Source organism: Folsomia candida, unplaced genomic scaffold (assembly GCF_002217175.1).
Source record: "Folsomia candida strain VU population unplaced genomic scaffold, ASM221717v1 Fcan01_Sc017, whole genome shotgun sequence".
NCBI lineage: Eukaryota > Metazoa > Arthropoda > Collembola > Entomobryomorpha > Isotomidae > Folsomia > Folsomia candida.
Window position 1 is genome coordinate 2,869,545 of NW_019091209.1, and position 18,617 is coordinate 2,888,161.

An 18,617-nucleotide genomic window follows, 5' to 3' on the forward strand; every position below is an offset into this window, starting at 1 on the left:
CCCCCAATAGATAGCTGTCACTCCCAATTTCCAAAATTTGTCTAATTTACTTGAGGAAAAATCTCTCAAAGGAAGATAAGACTTACGGGTTTCGGATCAAGTCTGTGTATGTATTTCATTAAAGAAAATTACGTATGTACGGGTGGCGTGACTTGTAAAATCTTTTGTGAAGCGGATAGAGAAAAAGTGGCGTGGCGTGGCGTGATGGAAATAAATTCTCGGGGGGAATTTAAAGTTCAGTCTGACATTAAAAAAGGGAACTGGTTACGTACACTAGTCGAAAAATAAGACATTATTGATCCTGATACGTATCGTTTCGATTCATGGGGAGGAGGATTCAATTAGATTATTTTTCTAGGAACACTTTCACTTTTTATGTTACATACACATTGAAATGTAAATTTGTGCCCTATATTTTCCTCCAGTTGGTAAATCATTCAAGCCAAATTGGGGAAATCACATCAATATTAAAAATCGTATGTCTTGCAGACACGTTCGTATCAAATTATTCATACCGGCCGGCACATGATGTCGCAGGAATAATTTACCAGGCCAGGAAAGACACTAGCTTTACGGACGTGCATATGTGCACACACTCAAAAACTAACAAGTACCCATCATGAGAAGAAGTCGATAAATTTGAAAATTATGATAACCCACCCGAGCAGAAGTTATTGTGTCGAATTCTGCAGAAATCGTCAAAAAATTCTATGTATATTGTATTTTTTTTGCATAATCCTGCAAAAAATTTGTAACATGTATGTGCATAATTCTGCATGTTTCTTCAGAAATCGCTCTACATAAAGCTTTTCTGCCGAAAATTGGGCCAAATTTCTGCACAAAACCCGTTCAAATTTTCACTCGGGCATCTTCCCACGCCATGTCGCCCCATGCATAATTACTGTTTGACTTTGATAATGAAGTCGAAGTAAAACCTTGTCTGGAGATTAATGGTGCCTGCCCTGATTTAATTTTCATCATCATCTTCGTCTGATTAATTAGCCCCTCGTCCTCCTGGTCCGATCGGAAAGAAATGGAAAGTGTGGAAGATTACGTTAGATATTTTGCTTGGATGTGTACATACATCTGCATTCACGGTGTGATGAAATCCAGCCCAGCCTACCAGCCAACCATCTGTTTACCCTGCGTTCGTTTTCCATCATATTTCTCAAATATTTGCCAATGGAGTGCCAACTTTGATGTTGAGTGCATCTCGCAGTAAATTAACTAATCCAATCTTCCCCACCTGCTCGCTTATCTATGCCCAGCACACTGTGTCAACTCGCTCAACCAATTTTATTTTGAGCCCTATTTATCCACTGCGTACGTACATACGTACAAATACTGCCCAGAGAAGAATTAAGTTCCCGGCTTAATTTATTTCCCATGTGTCCATACGTACGTACGTATTTCGGGCGCCCATGGCGTGGCGTGGCATGCATTGTTGAGTCAACACTTTCAGAACAAGTTCAAATGTGAAATGAGCATGCATGCCGCAATCTCGCTTGACGTCACTCATACAAACGGTGATAAGAAGAAGTAAAAACAATAATGAACTTCATGCCAGAAACTTTCACCACGAATTAATTGAAATGTTTGAAATTAATCTTTGTTGGGGAGAAAGTTGGGCAATGATGAGGACTACGACGTGCCCAATTTTAGTGGATTGATGGTGAGCAGTGGCCACGGAAGGTGTGGGGACATCGGGGGACGTTAAGGTTTATAAGATGGGGAGATGATGCCGACATCGAACAACCGTGGGGACCACGCTTCCGCGGCGAGTGATGATGATCAGACAAAATATTATGCACTCCCGTTGTGCAGCCAGATTGCGAATTTGTATCATCACGTAATCATTTCGAAAACTGATTTTGATTGAAAACGATAGCGAAGGAAAGAAGGAAAATAATAATAATAATGCAAGCCTTGCATTTGACGCACGTCGTCCATGTAATCAACACAATCTCAGCCATCCATCCCTGCAGCTCGGTCGTCATGAAATATGCAGGTGGGTAAAAGTCCCGTATTTTTTCGCCAAGTAGACAGAAGAGAGCAAAGATGACGTATTTTCGATCAATGGTATTATGTCGGGAGAAAGTAAAGCATTTAAATATTCATAAGCTTTGGTCCAGAGTGGGGAAGAGGGAACAGGCTCAAATGAAGGGTCGATAGACCGCATACGGTTATCTCGAAGAGTCAAAAAGCTCCAAGCAAGTTAGTTCGGTGAGGTGTGTGTGTGTGTACCGCTGGTTAATCCATTTTGAAAAGGTAGACGTCGTTCCTGGTAGTTTCATGCTCGAGAAAATATGACCTTGTTAAGAGAAGCATTAAAAAAACCGGCCTCAAAAGTAAGTAGTGGTTACAAATTTGAGGTAATTTTTTGAAAATATTGATTCAGACCGGAACTGTTGCAACCAGAATCTTTGCTTTTGTGACACTTTTTCCCTGAATTGTATGTGCTGAAAGGTGTGAAATGTTGTGTGTGTGTAAACAGTGGTCGCGGAAGCGGTGGGGACATCGGGGGACATTAAAATTGTAGGATGGGGGGAGGGGCGAGGTTTATATCAGATGGGCAGATGATGCCAACATCGAATAACCATGGGGACATTGTCCCTCTGTCCCCTCGCCCTTCCGCGGCCACTGTGTGTCAATAAATCAGAAGAATGTGTATCATACAAACATAGAATCCTGGCAAGCAAAACTTTGAGGAAAGTAGATTAAAAACGGCGTGAGTGGTGGCAGTGTGGTGCCATGACAAACCTGGACTTAAGAAGTGGTGCGGTAATTTTGAGGAAGCCGTTTTGCCTTTTTGCAGGTGTCTCTCTGATGCTGCTGGTCCCATCAATCAGAATTCCTTGTAAGCTTTCCTCGTCTCCTCCGGTCGCTTTGTTCCGTTTGCGACAACAATAATAAATTATATAAGCGAGCCCCATGGCTGACACGACGCCGAGAAGAATCAATGTGAGGGTGAAGGTTGCTCCTTTGTACTCCATTGGACACTGCAATGACAATAAGAGAAAACATTAATAGATTACCTGCCTGGTTGATTTGGCAGGGACCAGTGGCCGCGGAAGCGTGAGGGGACAATGTCCCCACGGTTGTTCGATGTCCCCATCATCTCCCCATCTTATATAAACCCGGCCCTCCCCTATCCTACAATGTTAATGTCCCCAGATGGCTTCCGCGGCCACTGGCGGGGACAAAGGGAAAACATAATTTCCACGAGTGGCACACTTGTTGGGAGAAAACGATATATTCGTATGTGCAACTATTTTTGTCCGGTAGAACCTACAATTTTTTTGTCTAGACTACTTTCACCTGTTTACAATGTCTTGTGACCTGTTTTTTTTTCGATGCACATTATCCACAGTAAAGAGTGCTAGGTGTTAAAAAATTTGTCGTTCACGTGAGGAAAAAAAATAATCGATAAATAGTCGAAGTACGAAGTTTAAGCAAGTGTGGATGCAATTATTGCCCAGTTAATTACGTAAATTGGTGATGAAATGATGAGAAATTGAGTTAAGCAGGTTAAGTTCATGATTTTATGAGTATAGCTGTCCCTCCAAAAGGGAAATTCAGTCGTGACTGTTGGGTATATTTAGCAAAAAGTACATATAGGTATTCCAAACTTTGTAATAAGTGCATATGCTGGCACCAATTTGGAAACCTAGTTACATAAGTTACCCACTCAATATGTTTTACTTATTTCACGTGAGCCCACCATGTTGCAAGGTGAACATATTCTTATCTTGAAGGTGGTGGTGCTCAAGAGGGTCGAACTCTACTTTGCAAGTAATTGGAATTCTGTTGTCGATATCCGTCAAAAACAGAAGTGAAAAGTGCTTCTTTCGAGAGTTCTCATGCTCGCAGAAGGGCGGATTGGGGGTATTCATTATGAGTTCGCATCGTTAAAAATTTTAGCAAAATACGCAAAACAAACGCTTTAGCAAAACAAAGTTTGAAAAAAAATTTGACTTGAAAAATTCGCAGATTTTTTTAAAAATCGTGTTGCGTTGAGTTGAGAAGTAATGAATACCCGCACGGACAAACATCCCCTTTAGCCATTGCTACTTAATAATTAACAAATAGTTTGAATTTTCATTATATTATGTAGTATTATCTGTATTCTTCTTTTTGCACGGCGAAATGCTATTATTTATTTAAAATTGGTTTGGATTTATTTATTATTTTCTGATTATCATTAGCATTCATAATGTTATTGACGTGAGTAGTTGAAGCTTGAATTATGTCATCCAAGTCATCCGACATATTATCTCGATTATGTCACCTTAAGGTTTTTATTTATCAAAATTATTTTTATCACCCACATATTAAAACTGGATAATAGGTGTACTCACTTTTGCTTGACACCGTATTATTTCCCACTGTACAAAATTTATGAAATAATCTTGCAAACTAAAAACAACTCAATTTGATAAATTATGAAAAACAAAAATCTCATAGTTTTCCAAAAAAGAATTTTGCAAAACCTCTAAAATTTCACAAAAACCGGCCAAGTTACATAGATATATACCAAATTTTCCAGCTATGCACATACCCGAAGGTCGTGACAGTGACTGCCAATAAACTGCTCAAGTGCATCCCCCTGAAATTCTAGCTATCACCATTCCACCAAAATGTTATTTTTACCTTGTACTTTCCCCCCCTTATCTACAAAGGTAACAAGTAATTACGCTGAAGAGTGAGTGGGAGTGGAAGAAGGAGGCCTTGTAAATTTTGCTTTATTTCAAAGGGACTCTCTCTCTCACTTGAGCAACCTTGTTTTCATTCTCTGCTGCTTACTTTGAAATCGTTTAGTGCATGGCGAAGCAAAGCAGGCCGAAACTTGAGACCAGAATTCCTCCAGCAATCCAAGGGGCACTGGAGAGTGAAAGCCTTTGTTGTTTAGGGAGGAACTTGCCCTGTTTTTACAGACCAGCAGCAGCAGCCGAATCGTTCCTCCACGTTCCACAACCATGATTTCTTTTATTATTTTGCGAAACCCTACCCTGGCAAATAAGTGGATGATGACAAATGTTCACAAAATAAATGTGCAATTCTTTCCTCTATCTGGAAGTTGCACACATAGGGAAGAACTTGTTCTATTATGTTTCCACACAGTGGCCGCGGAAGCTGTGGGGACATTAACATTGTAGGATAGGGGACGGACGGGTTTATATAAGATGGGGAGATCGAACAATGGTGACATTACCCCTCTGTCCTCACGCTTCCGCGGTCACTGTCTGTATTTATCCATCCTCAGCCTGGTTATCAGTGGCCGCGGAAGCCGTGGGGGGCATCTGGAGACATTAACATTGCAGGATATGGGAGGGTCGGGTTTGTATAAGATGTGCACATGATGCGGACATCGAATAACCGTGGGGACATTGTCCCTCTGTTCCCTCAAGCTTCTGCGGCCACTGTTTCCACACCACTTGCTTATCAAACCACCACGCGAGGCATACCCGCATTAAAATGTTTGGCCGAAATGGGAAATATATGTGATTGTTAAAAATAGGAATTTTTAAATTAGGTCAATATTTACTGGAGTCGTCGTCCTTTTTACATATCTCATTCGATTCATGAATCTTGCAAAATCGTGGGGCACGAAAAGTGTCACATTTTGCATGTGAATTCGTCATATTTACATTAGACTTTATAATCCATTATGAATTTTAAGCTTCGATTTTTTGGCGATTGAATACGCGACGAATTTTTTCAATTTGTCGCGTCAGTACTACTCAAAGTAGCTTTACTTGTTCTCCACTCTGGAAAATCACGGCATCACGTTAAGAAAAGAAAATGGATCCATTATTCATGAAAATGTTGGGAATGTAGTGCAGTTGAGATATCAGTAAATCTCACTTCGTGTTTTTATACGTGGTACATAAGAACTCCTCTCAAGCTTTTACGAGAGCTATTTCTTTTTCAGGAATGACGTAAGTTTTTTTTTATTTTTTGAAGTTAAAATCCTGATGCATTTTTGATCAAGACATTTAAAATTGTGTTTAGAATTGGGGTAAGAAAAAACGTGGAAAATCCTTCAGTGATTTCTTGATAATTGGACAAGATTGCTCAACCGTGGATATGATAACTTTATAAATTAGTACTTAAATATTTAGATACTAGCGTATAAGCCCGTCTCCCACCGGGCGACGGGCTTATTTGATTTTCATGAAAATTAAGTGGGATTGTTCATAATTCCACCGAATTTTGTTTTTATTTTATCTATATTATTAACTGAAAAGTCTGTTGGCAAGGGAAGTGAAACTCTCTCCACTTCCGCTTCCGTCACGGAAAATTACTTTCACTTCTGTTGCAGACAAACATTTCCAGCTTATAATATAGATAATCTACGCGTTACGCTTATTCCACAATGTTAAATGTGTGATAAGTATGTAAAGCGTTACGTACTCTATGAACCTTGCATAATATGTACAAAAAGAATCCGTTACAACGCATGCAACCAAATGGTGAAAGCAGTGTGTCATTAAAATGCATGTCATATTGTTTTTGCTTGTTGAAAATCTGATAAAATTGACACGCCTCACTCATTGATATTTGTGACATGTGTTGCTTATGCAATGTCACAATTGTGTATGTGTTTAACAAATATATGCGACATGTGTTTAACATTTACTGACCTTTTCGTGACCTTTGAGGTCAAAATAGAGGTCACCAGAGTTTGGGTTTAAATTTCCGTTCAAATTGATATACATATGCAATTTAACCGTTTTTTACCATTTCGACCTGACGGGTATGACCTACAGTTTCCGTCTTCGAACTCACCCTGCCAATTGGTGTTAAGAGTTCACCTTTAAAATGTCAAGTCTGTATGTCTTTTCGTTCAAAAGTTATCAGACCGACGGATGGATGGATGGACAAAATGATCTTATAAAGGGCTTTCACCCCTTAATGCTTTCACCGGTTGCATTCATGACTTAGCATCTGCTCTCGCGAGCTACTTCATAACATGCGTCCTTACGAGGCAGGTGTGGCAAGAGAAAGCATAAAAAATAGTGAAATCTCAATCAAACTGGGTTTAGTCCAATCTGCATTAAAAACAAGTGACGCGAAAATTAGTGAGGAAGATTTATTCCGATATATTCTCCCTTTTAAGTACTTTTATCTGCATTTACTACTTCTTATTTCATTTCGAGGACATCAGTCATAGTCAAATTTTTAAAGATCAATCTTTGAAATTGATTCTTCTCTCGGCTTAAAATAAGTCGAGTTTGTTAAAAGTGACTAAATCTGCATTGTAAATTTTCGTAAAACTTTTCCGTAATTCTTTTTCCATTAAAGAAGTACTTGTCTTTCTGCTGAATGAATATGCCGAACTTGTCTAATTTAAGGACAATGAAGGTTTTTCTTGTATGATTTTGTTCACAATTTTCTTACTTTATAAATAAACATGTACAATCCCAACATAGACAATTGTTATCTATTCGTCACCACCCTAAGAACACGCACCAACCATGATATCATTTCATATTCCATGTGTTACATTTCTGCTGATGCGTACCTAAATAAATCCTAAATACTGCTTTGTCACCAAGAAAAGTTTACTTTTTTTCCACCCAAACAAAAGCAGAAAAGTTGCAAAACCGTTACAATTTTTATTTCAAAGCTCTTTGAACTTTGGGAATAATGGGGCCCTTAGTTCTTAAGGATCTTTAGGGCGTGTGTGTATTTATGTGGAAAGAATAAAATAAATCTCACTTGCAGTTTTCTATTTATTTTGCTACAGTATATACAACACACTCACGCCATGCATATTACGGACGTAGGTAGGTACGTACACATTTAACTGCACATACATACTTAGGTCGGTCGGTAAAGGTACGAGTAATTTGTCGGAGGAGAATTGAAGCGGCTAATAAAATATTTAATGTCGGTCCATTATGCTACTGCTTCTTCCTTTTAGATTGACTGTTCCTTTAAGGTTTATATATATACGAGCGGGTCGTGACGATCAAGTTGAAAACAGGGTTCGGAAAAATATGGGATTTTGTAGAAAAACCAGCTCAGGGGGTTTTTGTGGGGTTTTGTAAGATCCTGGGTGGGTTGGAAAAAATTTCTTCAAAATACATATCATATTAAAAACTAATTTAGTATTCAAATTCCGCATGAAATTTTACGTATTTTCATATGTGACTTAGACTTTTAAGTCAAAAGTTCATTATTTACATGTATCTAAACCAAAAAGGAAACTAGGATTTACATGTTAATGATACTTGCAAACTCGAGTCGCACATTAAAATGCTCACAATTTCATGCCGAATCCGAAAAGTTAATTAGCGTTGATGTACCTTGAAGTTTATTGCTTCAATCTACCCCAAAATCTTGCAAAAACCCCTCAAAAATCTACAAAACCCCGAAAAACCCCTTCCCACAAAAACCTCGGGTACCGCACCCTGCTTGAACCTATGTACGTACGACCTACGTACTTATGTGTGTGCCTCCTCCTCCTCGGTCGAAAATTCGGAATGACATCGTCAAGCAACCTACAACCCATACGACTAAAGGTTTGTCCTCTGTACTCATATTTACTACGAGCCATTTCTGAGGTAGATTACGCCCCGAATAAACCACTACTGCATCCCATCTCCGGTTTAAGTTTGATTGGGGGAAAAGTGAAAAGCAGCCTGGAGACTCATTACAATTGTTATGTAAATGCACGTACATACAACTCGAATGCCGACTGCCTGCAGTACAATCAAGCCGCAGAACAATGATTCACTTCACTTTGTCTCATAAATCTATTTCACTTTACGTGTGTTAATGTTTGCACAAATGTTGCATGGCAAATTATGCCTGGTTGGGTGGGTTTCTCGCCCCCGTTTCGTTTCACGTCAATAAAATGTAAAGGCGCAAATTTGTTAGAAGAGAACAAATATTTAATGAATGCAACCTTCAATTAATTTAATGCGCAAATATTTTGTGACGCTATGTTTAAATCTCATCATTAAATTTGCATGGCACTTGATAAAAAACAATACGGGTGATGCGGGTTTGGGTCGTGGTGCAGAAAAGTTGTCGACTAATTGTGTGAACAAATTTAACCCGAAATTCAAGGTCGAATGGGACGCGGGTCAATATAAGCGTCCATTTACATACGTCATTTGCATTAAAGGTGACACGTACATATGGTTGCATGACAATGCTGTAATAGATTAGTAGTTGAGACAACAAAAGCAAACTCGCCTACATATTTTGCTTCGTACCATATTTGCAAATATTTATGCTGCGAAAACATGGTTCAAAGTGATTTTGCATTTTGTGCGGTTTTAAAAAATTGGCACAAATTTGTCTCCAGGCGGATAATAAAGAAGGAAGGAAGGAAGGAAGTTGAGTTGTTTGTACGTAATATGCTCGACGCAAGCAAATGCATCCTTCACGTCGGTCCGCGTCCGCCAACTTAAGAACAATTCTTCCTGTCACATACACTCCATGTACGAGACTTTATCACAATACTTGGTGAATATATGGGCTCGTGGAATTTATGTGGAAGACTTATGTATGAAGTACTCGTCCATTGTACGTACAACTTGTGGAGAGAAAGAAGCGAGGAAATGTTTCATTATTCTGTCAACAATGCATTCCTCATTGTGTTTGAGAGCTCGGCAAACAAGCACAATTGCAAGTCACACATGGTGAAGGCATGAATGTTTTAGTTAGCAGGGACGACTTTTGAGACGATTCGTCAACAAACAATGCGAATCAACCAACTAATCCAGCCGGAATCTAGCATGCCCCATACATAAATTGCTTGCTTGCTTGGTTGATTTTATCATCTCGTCATTATATTGTACGAGGCAATAATGAAATTTAGCTTTTTTGTTATCTGGTTAGTTGTGCATTTTGCAATATCGCGAAAAAAACACGGCGCCACGCCACGCCACAAAACATCAAACGGAATTCAGGTAAAATGACAGAGACAACAGGATGTTCTGGATAAAAGGTTTTTTTTTCGGGGGCCTTTCTCCTCTGGTGCATAATGCAGAGAAGAATATTATTTTAAGTGGGAGAAACCTGTATGTATGTGTCCTAAATTGCCTCCTTGTCCCACTGGTGGCAGTCGTGCGTGTGTCGACTTTTTTCAGGTAAGCATGACAGGCATGATACAACTACAAGGGAAATGGTTTCTCTCAAATACACGAAAACCCACGAGACGCCGGGGGGATTTCTCTAGAGACTTGAACATATCCCTGAGCCTGTGGTGAAAGTGGAATGGAATGAAACGAAACGAGACACTGCGAGCCACTGATTTATAAATTCTTTTTTTTTTCTTCTTGGGATAGAAAATTATTCAGCCACTTTCTCCAGTCGTCAGTAACTTGTCGAATAATGTGTGAAGGACGACCGGTTTTGCGGTGACGTGGAGAAAGTGGTCGTGGTGGTGACTGAATTGGTGAAAGTCGACGATTGAACATGGCATTGTATTATCTATAATGTGATGATGGTTGCCGTTGGTGGGGACACTGGCCGCGGAAGCTGTCGGGCATTAACATTGTAGGATAGGGGAGGGCTGGGTTTGTATAAGATGGGGAGATGATGCCGACATCGAACAACCGTGGGGGCATTGTCCCCTCAGGCTTCCGCGGTCACTGGTTGGTAGACATACACACATGAAACCCACCACTGCTGTTGAGGTCACTTTCTCCCCTGATAAAATCAGATGTAGGATTTGAAGCGTGACTGTGCCGTCTGGATGTGATGGGTGGTGGTCGGAATTGAGAGAGAGAGAGAGACGAGAACAAAGATGGTAATCAATTCTTGGCTCAAGTAACCTAAACCAAAACCCAACCACCGATGTGTACATGATGATGCCGATAAACGGCACGTTACTCGTACACATCACGGATGATGAGTTGAGTCAACTTATCCCTGATCGTATTCATTGCAAAACTGTTGCTTCACCACGGCAAATATCTGGGTATGGATTTCTACAAGGATGAAATAGTACTTAGAATTGGGGTGCAAACTATGTTCAACCCAGATTATTTTTTGACAATCCCAGTCCGAAAGGCCAACTCTTTAGAAACAACATTTAGTGCGGAACTTGTTGCGAAAAAATCAGCAAGTTTTGGGAAAATCAGCAAATTCGCGAAAACGCGTACGCTCTGCTGGAAGCACATATTCCGTTGGAAAACCGAGCTTTTTCGCGAACTTGCAGGGACCAAAACTTGCTGAAATTTGCGTATCTGCCGAATCTTCGCATTAAATGTTATTTCTGAAGAGTTGCTCTTTTTAACTAACCTGATCGCAAAATAATCCGGCCTGAACATGGTTTACTTCCCCATTTTCCCATACTAAATACGCCACTCGTTACATGCTGCCCGTGACCGCGGCACGTCTCACATCCAGCACTTTGACCCCAATTGAAGTCGTCCCCGTCGTGTTGAAGGAAATGGAAAGAAAGTGTTTTTTTAAAGGTGTGCGTGGGCCGGATAAAGTATTGAAAGTCTTGATTGCTCTACGTACGTGTACCTGTTTTTCAACCGGGAACACGACTCCTGGGTCGATTTGTCGGTGAATAAAAGGAAAGAAAGGAAGAAAAAGGAATAGGAAACGAGTAGTGAACGATGGGAAAACAACATGTTCGCGAGGTCTGACTGTTCCAATTTGAGCGAGGTTCTAGACAATGGAGAAGATTAAAAGGAGGGCTGAGAGGACGATGTTGGTGCATGATTGATTTGGAATAAGAAGTCTAAACTCGTGGCAGGCAGGAGGAGGAGAAGAGAGTCTTTTGAGGAGAAGGAGAATATATATCCTTTTCAGAATATAATTCAATGCACTGGGATTTATTTTATTATTCATGATGTTCTACACATTCCTGGAGTGAGGAGCGTCTTAAAACGAGACGAGAGACGTTTCTCCAGCTAAATCTCGACTGGCCTGCTTTTCTCTTCTCTTCTCTTTCTCTCTCTATTACCGTTTTCATTTTTGAAGTATCTCATTTTATCCTGGGCGGCTGCCATATTGTGTGTTTCGCAGTCCACCTGGGTCTTTCTTCTTCCTTATTAAATTCGTCTCCCTCCAGCGACAAGGGGATTCTTTAGTTAATTACCTACCTTCGTGAAACAGCCGCCCGTACCAATCAAACTAAACTCTGTCTTCTTCTTCCTTTTGGACTTGTTTGCATGTGTGGGAGCAGTTTTGGTCCAGAGATTTATACGGATAGTATGTGTTCCCAGTTTGGAAGGTACATATTCGCAGGACAGTGGCCGCGGAAGGACAGAGGTACAATGTCCCCACGGTTGTTCGATGTCGGCATCATCTCCCCATCTTATATCAACCTAGTCCTCCCCCATGTTAATGTCCCCACAGCTTCTTCCGCGGCCACTGGTCCTCAGGGTAACGTGGTTATGTCCTCTCTCTTGTGCAGTGGCCGCGGAAGCTTCAGGGGACAGAGGAACAATGTCCGAAGGGTTGTTCGATGTCCCCATCATCTTATACAAACCCCTCCCTCCCCTATTTTATACACAATGTTAATGTCCCCACACCTTCCGCGGCCACTGATTCGCAAATCTCCCTTCTTCTCTTGGTTCATGAAATACTCTCGATTCACTTATACGAAAGACGAGTACTTTCTTATCAAAACCTTATGATTTACCTTCTCCCCTTTCCGGTGAAAGCATAGGAGCCAATCCTATCTCTCTCAAGTATGATGAGATGGCTCGATTAAAGCAGTAGCAAGGACGACCTTTCCGAGAAGTACATGTCCCAGCAGTCACTCATACTCACGAGAAGCACTCTTCTTCCCATGGACCGCGTAGTAATGGGAGTATGCAAAATGCATGTTTACTCGTCGCAAGAGGATGGAATATGTAGTTTCTTCTTTCCAGTTATATACGGACTTTTGGCGAAGGGAATTGCCTAACTTACTGCTTTTTGGCAAGTCTTCTTCTTCTCCTTCTTGGTAAGCTTTTTCTTGCCACATCGATTTTACAGTGGGCACGTACAATCAACCCCAAATTCACATTGCCACCCAGCAACCGGTGTGTACCTGCTAGTCCGCTTTCATCTGTAAAATTCAGGTCTCCCTTTCCTTTCCTTCTCGAGAGAGAGAGAACCCAAGCCAATCGAGATGTACGTACATACCTTCACCACGTTTTGTGGTCAGTAACACGGGTCTCAGGAAACGAACCGCACGGAAACTCTTCAAACTTGGGGTGTATGTATGGATATGTATTCTCTTTTATGTAATTTATCACCAGGCAGCAGCCAGCACGGCGGCGGTTACCGCACTGCCCATTGGGATTGGACCAATGGACCGAGTGTTTATTTGTACAAATTCAAAATACAATATACAAGAGAGAAATGAAAAGACGGAGAAAAACTTCTTACCTTGACGCAGGTATGATTATTATGTTTAGAGAAATGCACGTTTTCACGACACGATACCACCAAAGTGTAGCCTTGGCCGTCGAGATCGTTATGTTCCCCAACAAAGAAAGGTGAATCGAGAGTTTGCGAGGGCGTTTTACTGACCGATTTTTTATGCCGTTTTCTTTTCTATACGCAACTTTTTTTTTATTTCATTCGGTTTTGGATCAAACGTGTGGATTGGATTTTATTTCCTGTCGGGGAAATCAAAATCAGTCGTTCCCAGTATTATTATTCCTTTGAAGAGAATCTCCATTGAAGTTGGTCCCATGGGTGACCACCGAGCGATGCGACTTAGCAAGGCAGGTGTGTATGGATGCGAATGACGTGTCGTTTTTTGTCGTGTGTATGTGTATAGTCCACTTTACTGTACTTGTCAAGGAGTAAAATTTGTTCAGATTTGCCTCCGAGGGAGGGATGCTACTGACTGAGGACGAGTTTCTGCTCAAGAGAGAAGATTGACTCGCTCTCACGGAGTAAACAGTGCACTTTGAAATTTTAAAAGCCCCAAAGTTTGGGTACGGATTGTGAAAAGATGAAGGGAACAATTCACTGGAGAAAAGTATAATTTGACAAGAACACGGAGAAGTTGTAGAGTAGACGAGGCTTGTTCTCTGGAAAGATATCTTTTTCTTGAGATGAAAGCTACTACACTTTTTTTTCTGATAATATAACTCAATAATTTAACATGAAACTTGTCAATGGTTCGGTGTTGATTGTGGGCAATCTATTTTCCGCTTTTTTCTTCTTCTCTTGACGGGTTTGAGATTTCGATAAGTCTCGCGTCACATCTCATTTTCCTCGGTTTTGTCCGCTCTTTCCTCACTTATCGATATTATTATTGTTCGATAATGATGCTTCTGCAGTAGCAGTGTTCATGACACCAGAACCACGACCGCCACCGTGGTCATCATTACCACGACCACCACCACCACCACAATTCGTCTCGGTCTAGTTTATCAACCCTGCTTGGTACACACGCTCTTCGTCTCAACTCTGTGTCACGCACGTAAGACAAAGTTCATGTGATTGACTCGATTACTTAGAACGGAATATGTCGACACTGAAAGTCTGGTATAAGAAAGTATTTACTCTCAAACTGGTGGGTGTGTATACGTACGTAAGCACTACTTACTTTTCGTCCCAGAGATAAAATTCTGATCACTCACAGGCAACGAAATCGAGACACGCAACGCAGAAAAGAACTGATTCAATTAAATGAATTCGTTTCTTATCAAATTTAACACTTGGTGGAAAATGGATGTATTTTTACTTACGTAGATAGGGAAAAAATTCATCAATTAAATTACTTTGTTTTATCGCAGTAGCAAAATATCCGTGCCACGTATGTACTTAGGTGGATGCAATAAATTAAACCATCTGCACCGTGACAAGAAGGTCTGGAGTCGATTAAATCGTGAAAAGTAAACAGCGATTAATTCAAATTGTTGGGGGACACAGTTCTTTTTTATATAATTTACTTCGTTACCCGTAGCTTTTAAGTGAAGTTGAGAGTATATTTCTGGTCGTGACGTGTATATTTTTTTCAAGTGAAACAAGATATGTAGTTATCTCAGAACACCGAAAGTCTTATGAATCTCAAGTTCTTTTTTTGCTAAAAACAAGTTATTACTTGGAATGAGAAAGTACGTACGTATTGAGTTTTAGTGTTCTACAGGTTATTCGGGTTGAGGTGAGACTGACTGACGGTTTACGGTTCAGTATCAATTTGTTAGAGTAGAGAGAAACTAAGACACCACCACCACCACCACGAGTATGCAATCTGACTCCCTTCTTTTAAGCCCTCTCTTTAAAATGTGAACTGGTAATTAAAAACTCGTTACACTTTCTCCACCTGGAAATTATTTTCTGCCCTTTTCATGTAAGTATCTCGAGAATAATGCACCCGACTAGCACCACCGGACTAACTGCACTCACTGCAATTAAATCTGCAACATTTCACATTTCTCGGTCTGCAAAAAGTGTGACGAGAGAGCCATCACCGCGCAAGGTTTCTCCACCAAAGTTCCACTTCAGACTGAGAGCGAGAGAAAAAGAGAGAAAGGTGAAAGCTGTGCCGTACTTTCTCCGCTTGCTCGTCCCGACGAGGTTTGGCCTGGTTTTTGGTGTAAGCTGGCTGGATGGATGGATGGATGGATGGATGGAAGAGAACAGAGATGCTATGTAAAATCTGTACTTTTTCTTTCTCCCAAGGTAGTCATGTTCGTCATCATTATAATTTCATGCTCCACATTGTGACTTCACGTGTGTAAATAAAAAAGGGTGGAAATTGATGGGAAGTAGTTCAATTCGGGGAAGGAGAGAAGTTTGGAGAAATTCGGGAGACAAGTTGGTTTTCGGCTCGTTTTTTTCTTTCTTGAAAGGCTGGATTTGTAATGCATCTTAATGATGGCACCTTTCCCTCACTGCAGAAAAAATCACCATTATTTACCAGGATGGAAAGAAGATAAAGTTGGAGATGGTTATGCATGCAGTTTGTGAATTCAATTCCCTCGATTCTGGGGAGTATCGTTTCGAAAAATGTTCAATTCTAGTCGTTCAGCAAATCGTCAACAAGTGTCGAGTTTGACAAGAAATGGAGAAATTAGGGAACGAGCCAGAATTGAGATTTTTATAATTATAGAAAAATTAAAAGGGTTAATTTAGCATTTCGCTTATGAGAAAATTTTTAAAAACGTGAAAAACTGACTTTTAAATAATTTAGGAAAGATTCTATAAGGGGTCAAGCAGGATGTCGAATGAGTCAAAAAAATTGAAAATAAATTTGAAAGTAAATTTCTAAATTGAATTTTATATGTGTATTGGACATGACCTTCAACATTTACGTTTTGAAATTTCGCTGCGGATAAGAATGAAAATAATAAAACATATATCAAAACGTATAGTGTGATCGAGGCTTATCATCGAGCTAGATAACCACTGCAGTATTCTGTCTCTTTTTTTACTCCTGCAAATCTTCCTTTTCCAGGTCTCTATAATAATTCAAATTTGATACTCTCACAAATAAAAAAATACTCGTTTCCTTCAACACCAAATAAAGAAGTTTTCCCTGCCAAAGTAAAATTCAAAATTACAAGAATATTTGAATTTTGACTGTATTTATATGCTCTGCAGTCTATTTCATTCATCCCTTCCTCAATCTCCTCTATCTGCCTGGTGTCACATCTTCCCAAAATATTCACCACACAAACTTCCACTTCCACCAAGTCTGCAAATCCGATGCTAATGCCGAAATATATGAGATGAGGTCGTGTCTGAGGTGAAGAACTTGAAGGAAAATATCATTCCAGATCTGAGCCAAGGAATTTATCAGAGGCGAACAGGTGGCACGTTTTCATATTTGAATTACAAGAAAAAAGGTCTCGTTTGACATTCATGTGATCTTTTGACAAGTCAATTTGTGAAAAGTTTTTTCTAACGGGAAATTCCAGATTAAATTCTACAAGGCCACTTTTGCATCCGCATTTCGGAAGCGGAGATAGATACTTGTGACACACATACATTGTTAAATTTTTTAGGTATAATGCTACCCCCTAGACTGACGAAAATCTGCTTTTGTTGTTGGTTGGAATTGATAAATTTTTCCAATCTCTTCCTCCCACCCACGACCCACGACCCACCCATCCGCTCCATTTTATTCAATCCGGTCCCTATTTCTTACCACACAATGGGACCAGATGGGAACAAAAAGATGATGATGATGATGATGATGAAAATCTTAGTTTTAATATTTGGAATTGAATTCTGATCTCCACTACGAGCTGTTTCATCTGATTGTGCACCTGCATCGTCATGATCAAAGAAACAATTCCCCGGTATGAAAAAGGGTACGTAAAATACGTAGTATGGATATACGTACGTAGCTGTATTGTGGCGTAAACATGAACAACACAAGTCTCATTTTACTGCTGAGAGAAAGTTACAGTCAGAATTTTATCCTCGTTTTGTGTCAGACTAGAAGTTTTAGACCGGCAAAAGTACGAGGGGAAGGAAGGAACTAATATTTATTAGACCTTTGATGATCACAGGGTACGGTACGATTAGATGATGATGCATCCCACAGTTTTTTTTATTTCGCTCAAAATTTCACAAATAATGTTCCCACCAAAACGGATTATATCGAATTCCAATCCGTTTCCATTTTCAGACCGGTAAATAAAATGTGCACATTCATCTAGACGACAGAAAAAAAGATCAACGGCTTAAAGCCAGACCAAATTTTACAATACGATTGAGGATACAGATCAAATAGTAAGTTGGCTTTTTATTCGATCCGTCAAACAGGAATGTGGGTGTTTCCTCGATGCATTTCAGTAATCGAAAAAGAAGAAAAAACTCGCAAAAAATACAAGTTTTATAACGACAGACTTTCACTCAGCAATAAAATGAACTGTTCGTTTGTTTTGTGACATGTTTGTTAAATACTCTTTGTTCCATTCAAGTATTTCATTCTTCAAATACTTGAGTAGTTGTGATTCTTAACTTTATGCAAAACGAGTCCAAGACGGGACGGGAGTGAAAGCCAGTGGCCGCGGAAGGGAGAGGGACAATGTCCCCAAGGTTATTCGATGTCGGCATCATCTCTCCACCTTATACAAACCCGGCCCTCCTCTATCCTACAATGTTAATGCCTCCAGATGTCCCCACAGCTTCCGCGGCCACTGGTAAAATATATACAAGTGCATGATCCCAGCTTCTTTTCCCCTGCCCTCCGAGTTAGTCGAGAGAAATGAAATGTTTACTGAGCCGTAATGAAAAAGTTTGTTGTTTTTGATGAAGCAATCAAGGAAATTCGACTTTAATTGAAAAGAAGTCAAACACAGTTTGCTTCTTGGTGTCTGTGCGAAATGGAAAGGCAACACGAAATTTGCTATACTTCTAGGTAACATTATTATCTTTGTCCGTCCAGCTCAATCGCCTCCTCCTCCGCACTTTATGCAAACAGCTACAAGACACTACACTTCCGTTGATACGTACGTAAGCTAAATCCACGAAGCGAGAGGTAAACAAAATTGATTTTCGACCTGTTTTATAACTTTTTCTATCCAGAAACTTATTTAAAGTAAAGATTTTGTGTTCCATAGGCGGAATTTTGTATGTATATCGCGGCGAAAGAAATATTAATCTTCTTAACTTCATTCAACCTGCTGCGTAATGGGATTAAACCGTTTGACACACGCCACTCACAATTTGTGTCGAAAAAG

The 18,617-nt window shown here is 40.1% G+C and overlaps 1 protein-coding gene across 2 annotated transcripts in view; it reads right to left on the reverse strand.

The window, feature by feature from the left end:
• Window positions 1-15,289, reverse strand: part of LOC110856890 (synaptotagmin-7) — a 53,865-nt gene extending 38,576 nt beyond the window's left edge. Inside the window, exons 1-2 of one of the 2 annotated variants that reach the window (XM_035857352.1) lie at window positions 13,354-15,289; window positions 2,761-2,999 (exon numbers count right to left, since the gene is read on the reverse strand). In XM_035857352.1, the coding sequence (XP_035713245.1) occupies window positions 2,761-2,993 (233 nt within the window). In that variant the 5' untranslated portion in view covers window positions 2,994-2,999; window positions 13,354-15,289. Of the gene's footprint in view, window positions 1-2,760; window positions 3,000-10,642; window positions 10,897-13,353 lie in introns of those variants that run through there. The other variant, XM_035857351.1, reaches the window with a different exon arrangement.
• Between the last annotated feature and the right edge of the window lie 3,328 nt (window positions 15,290-18,617).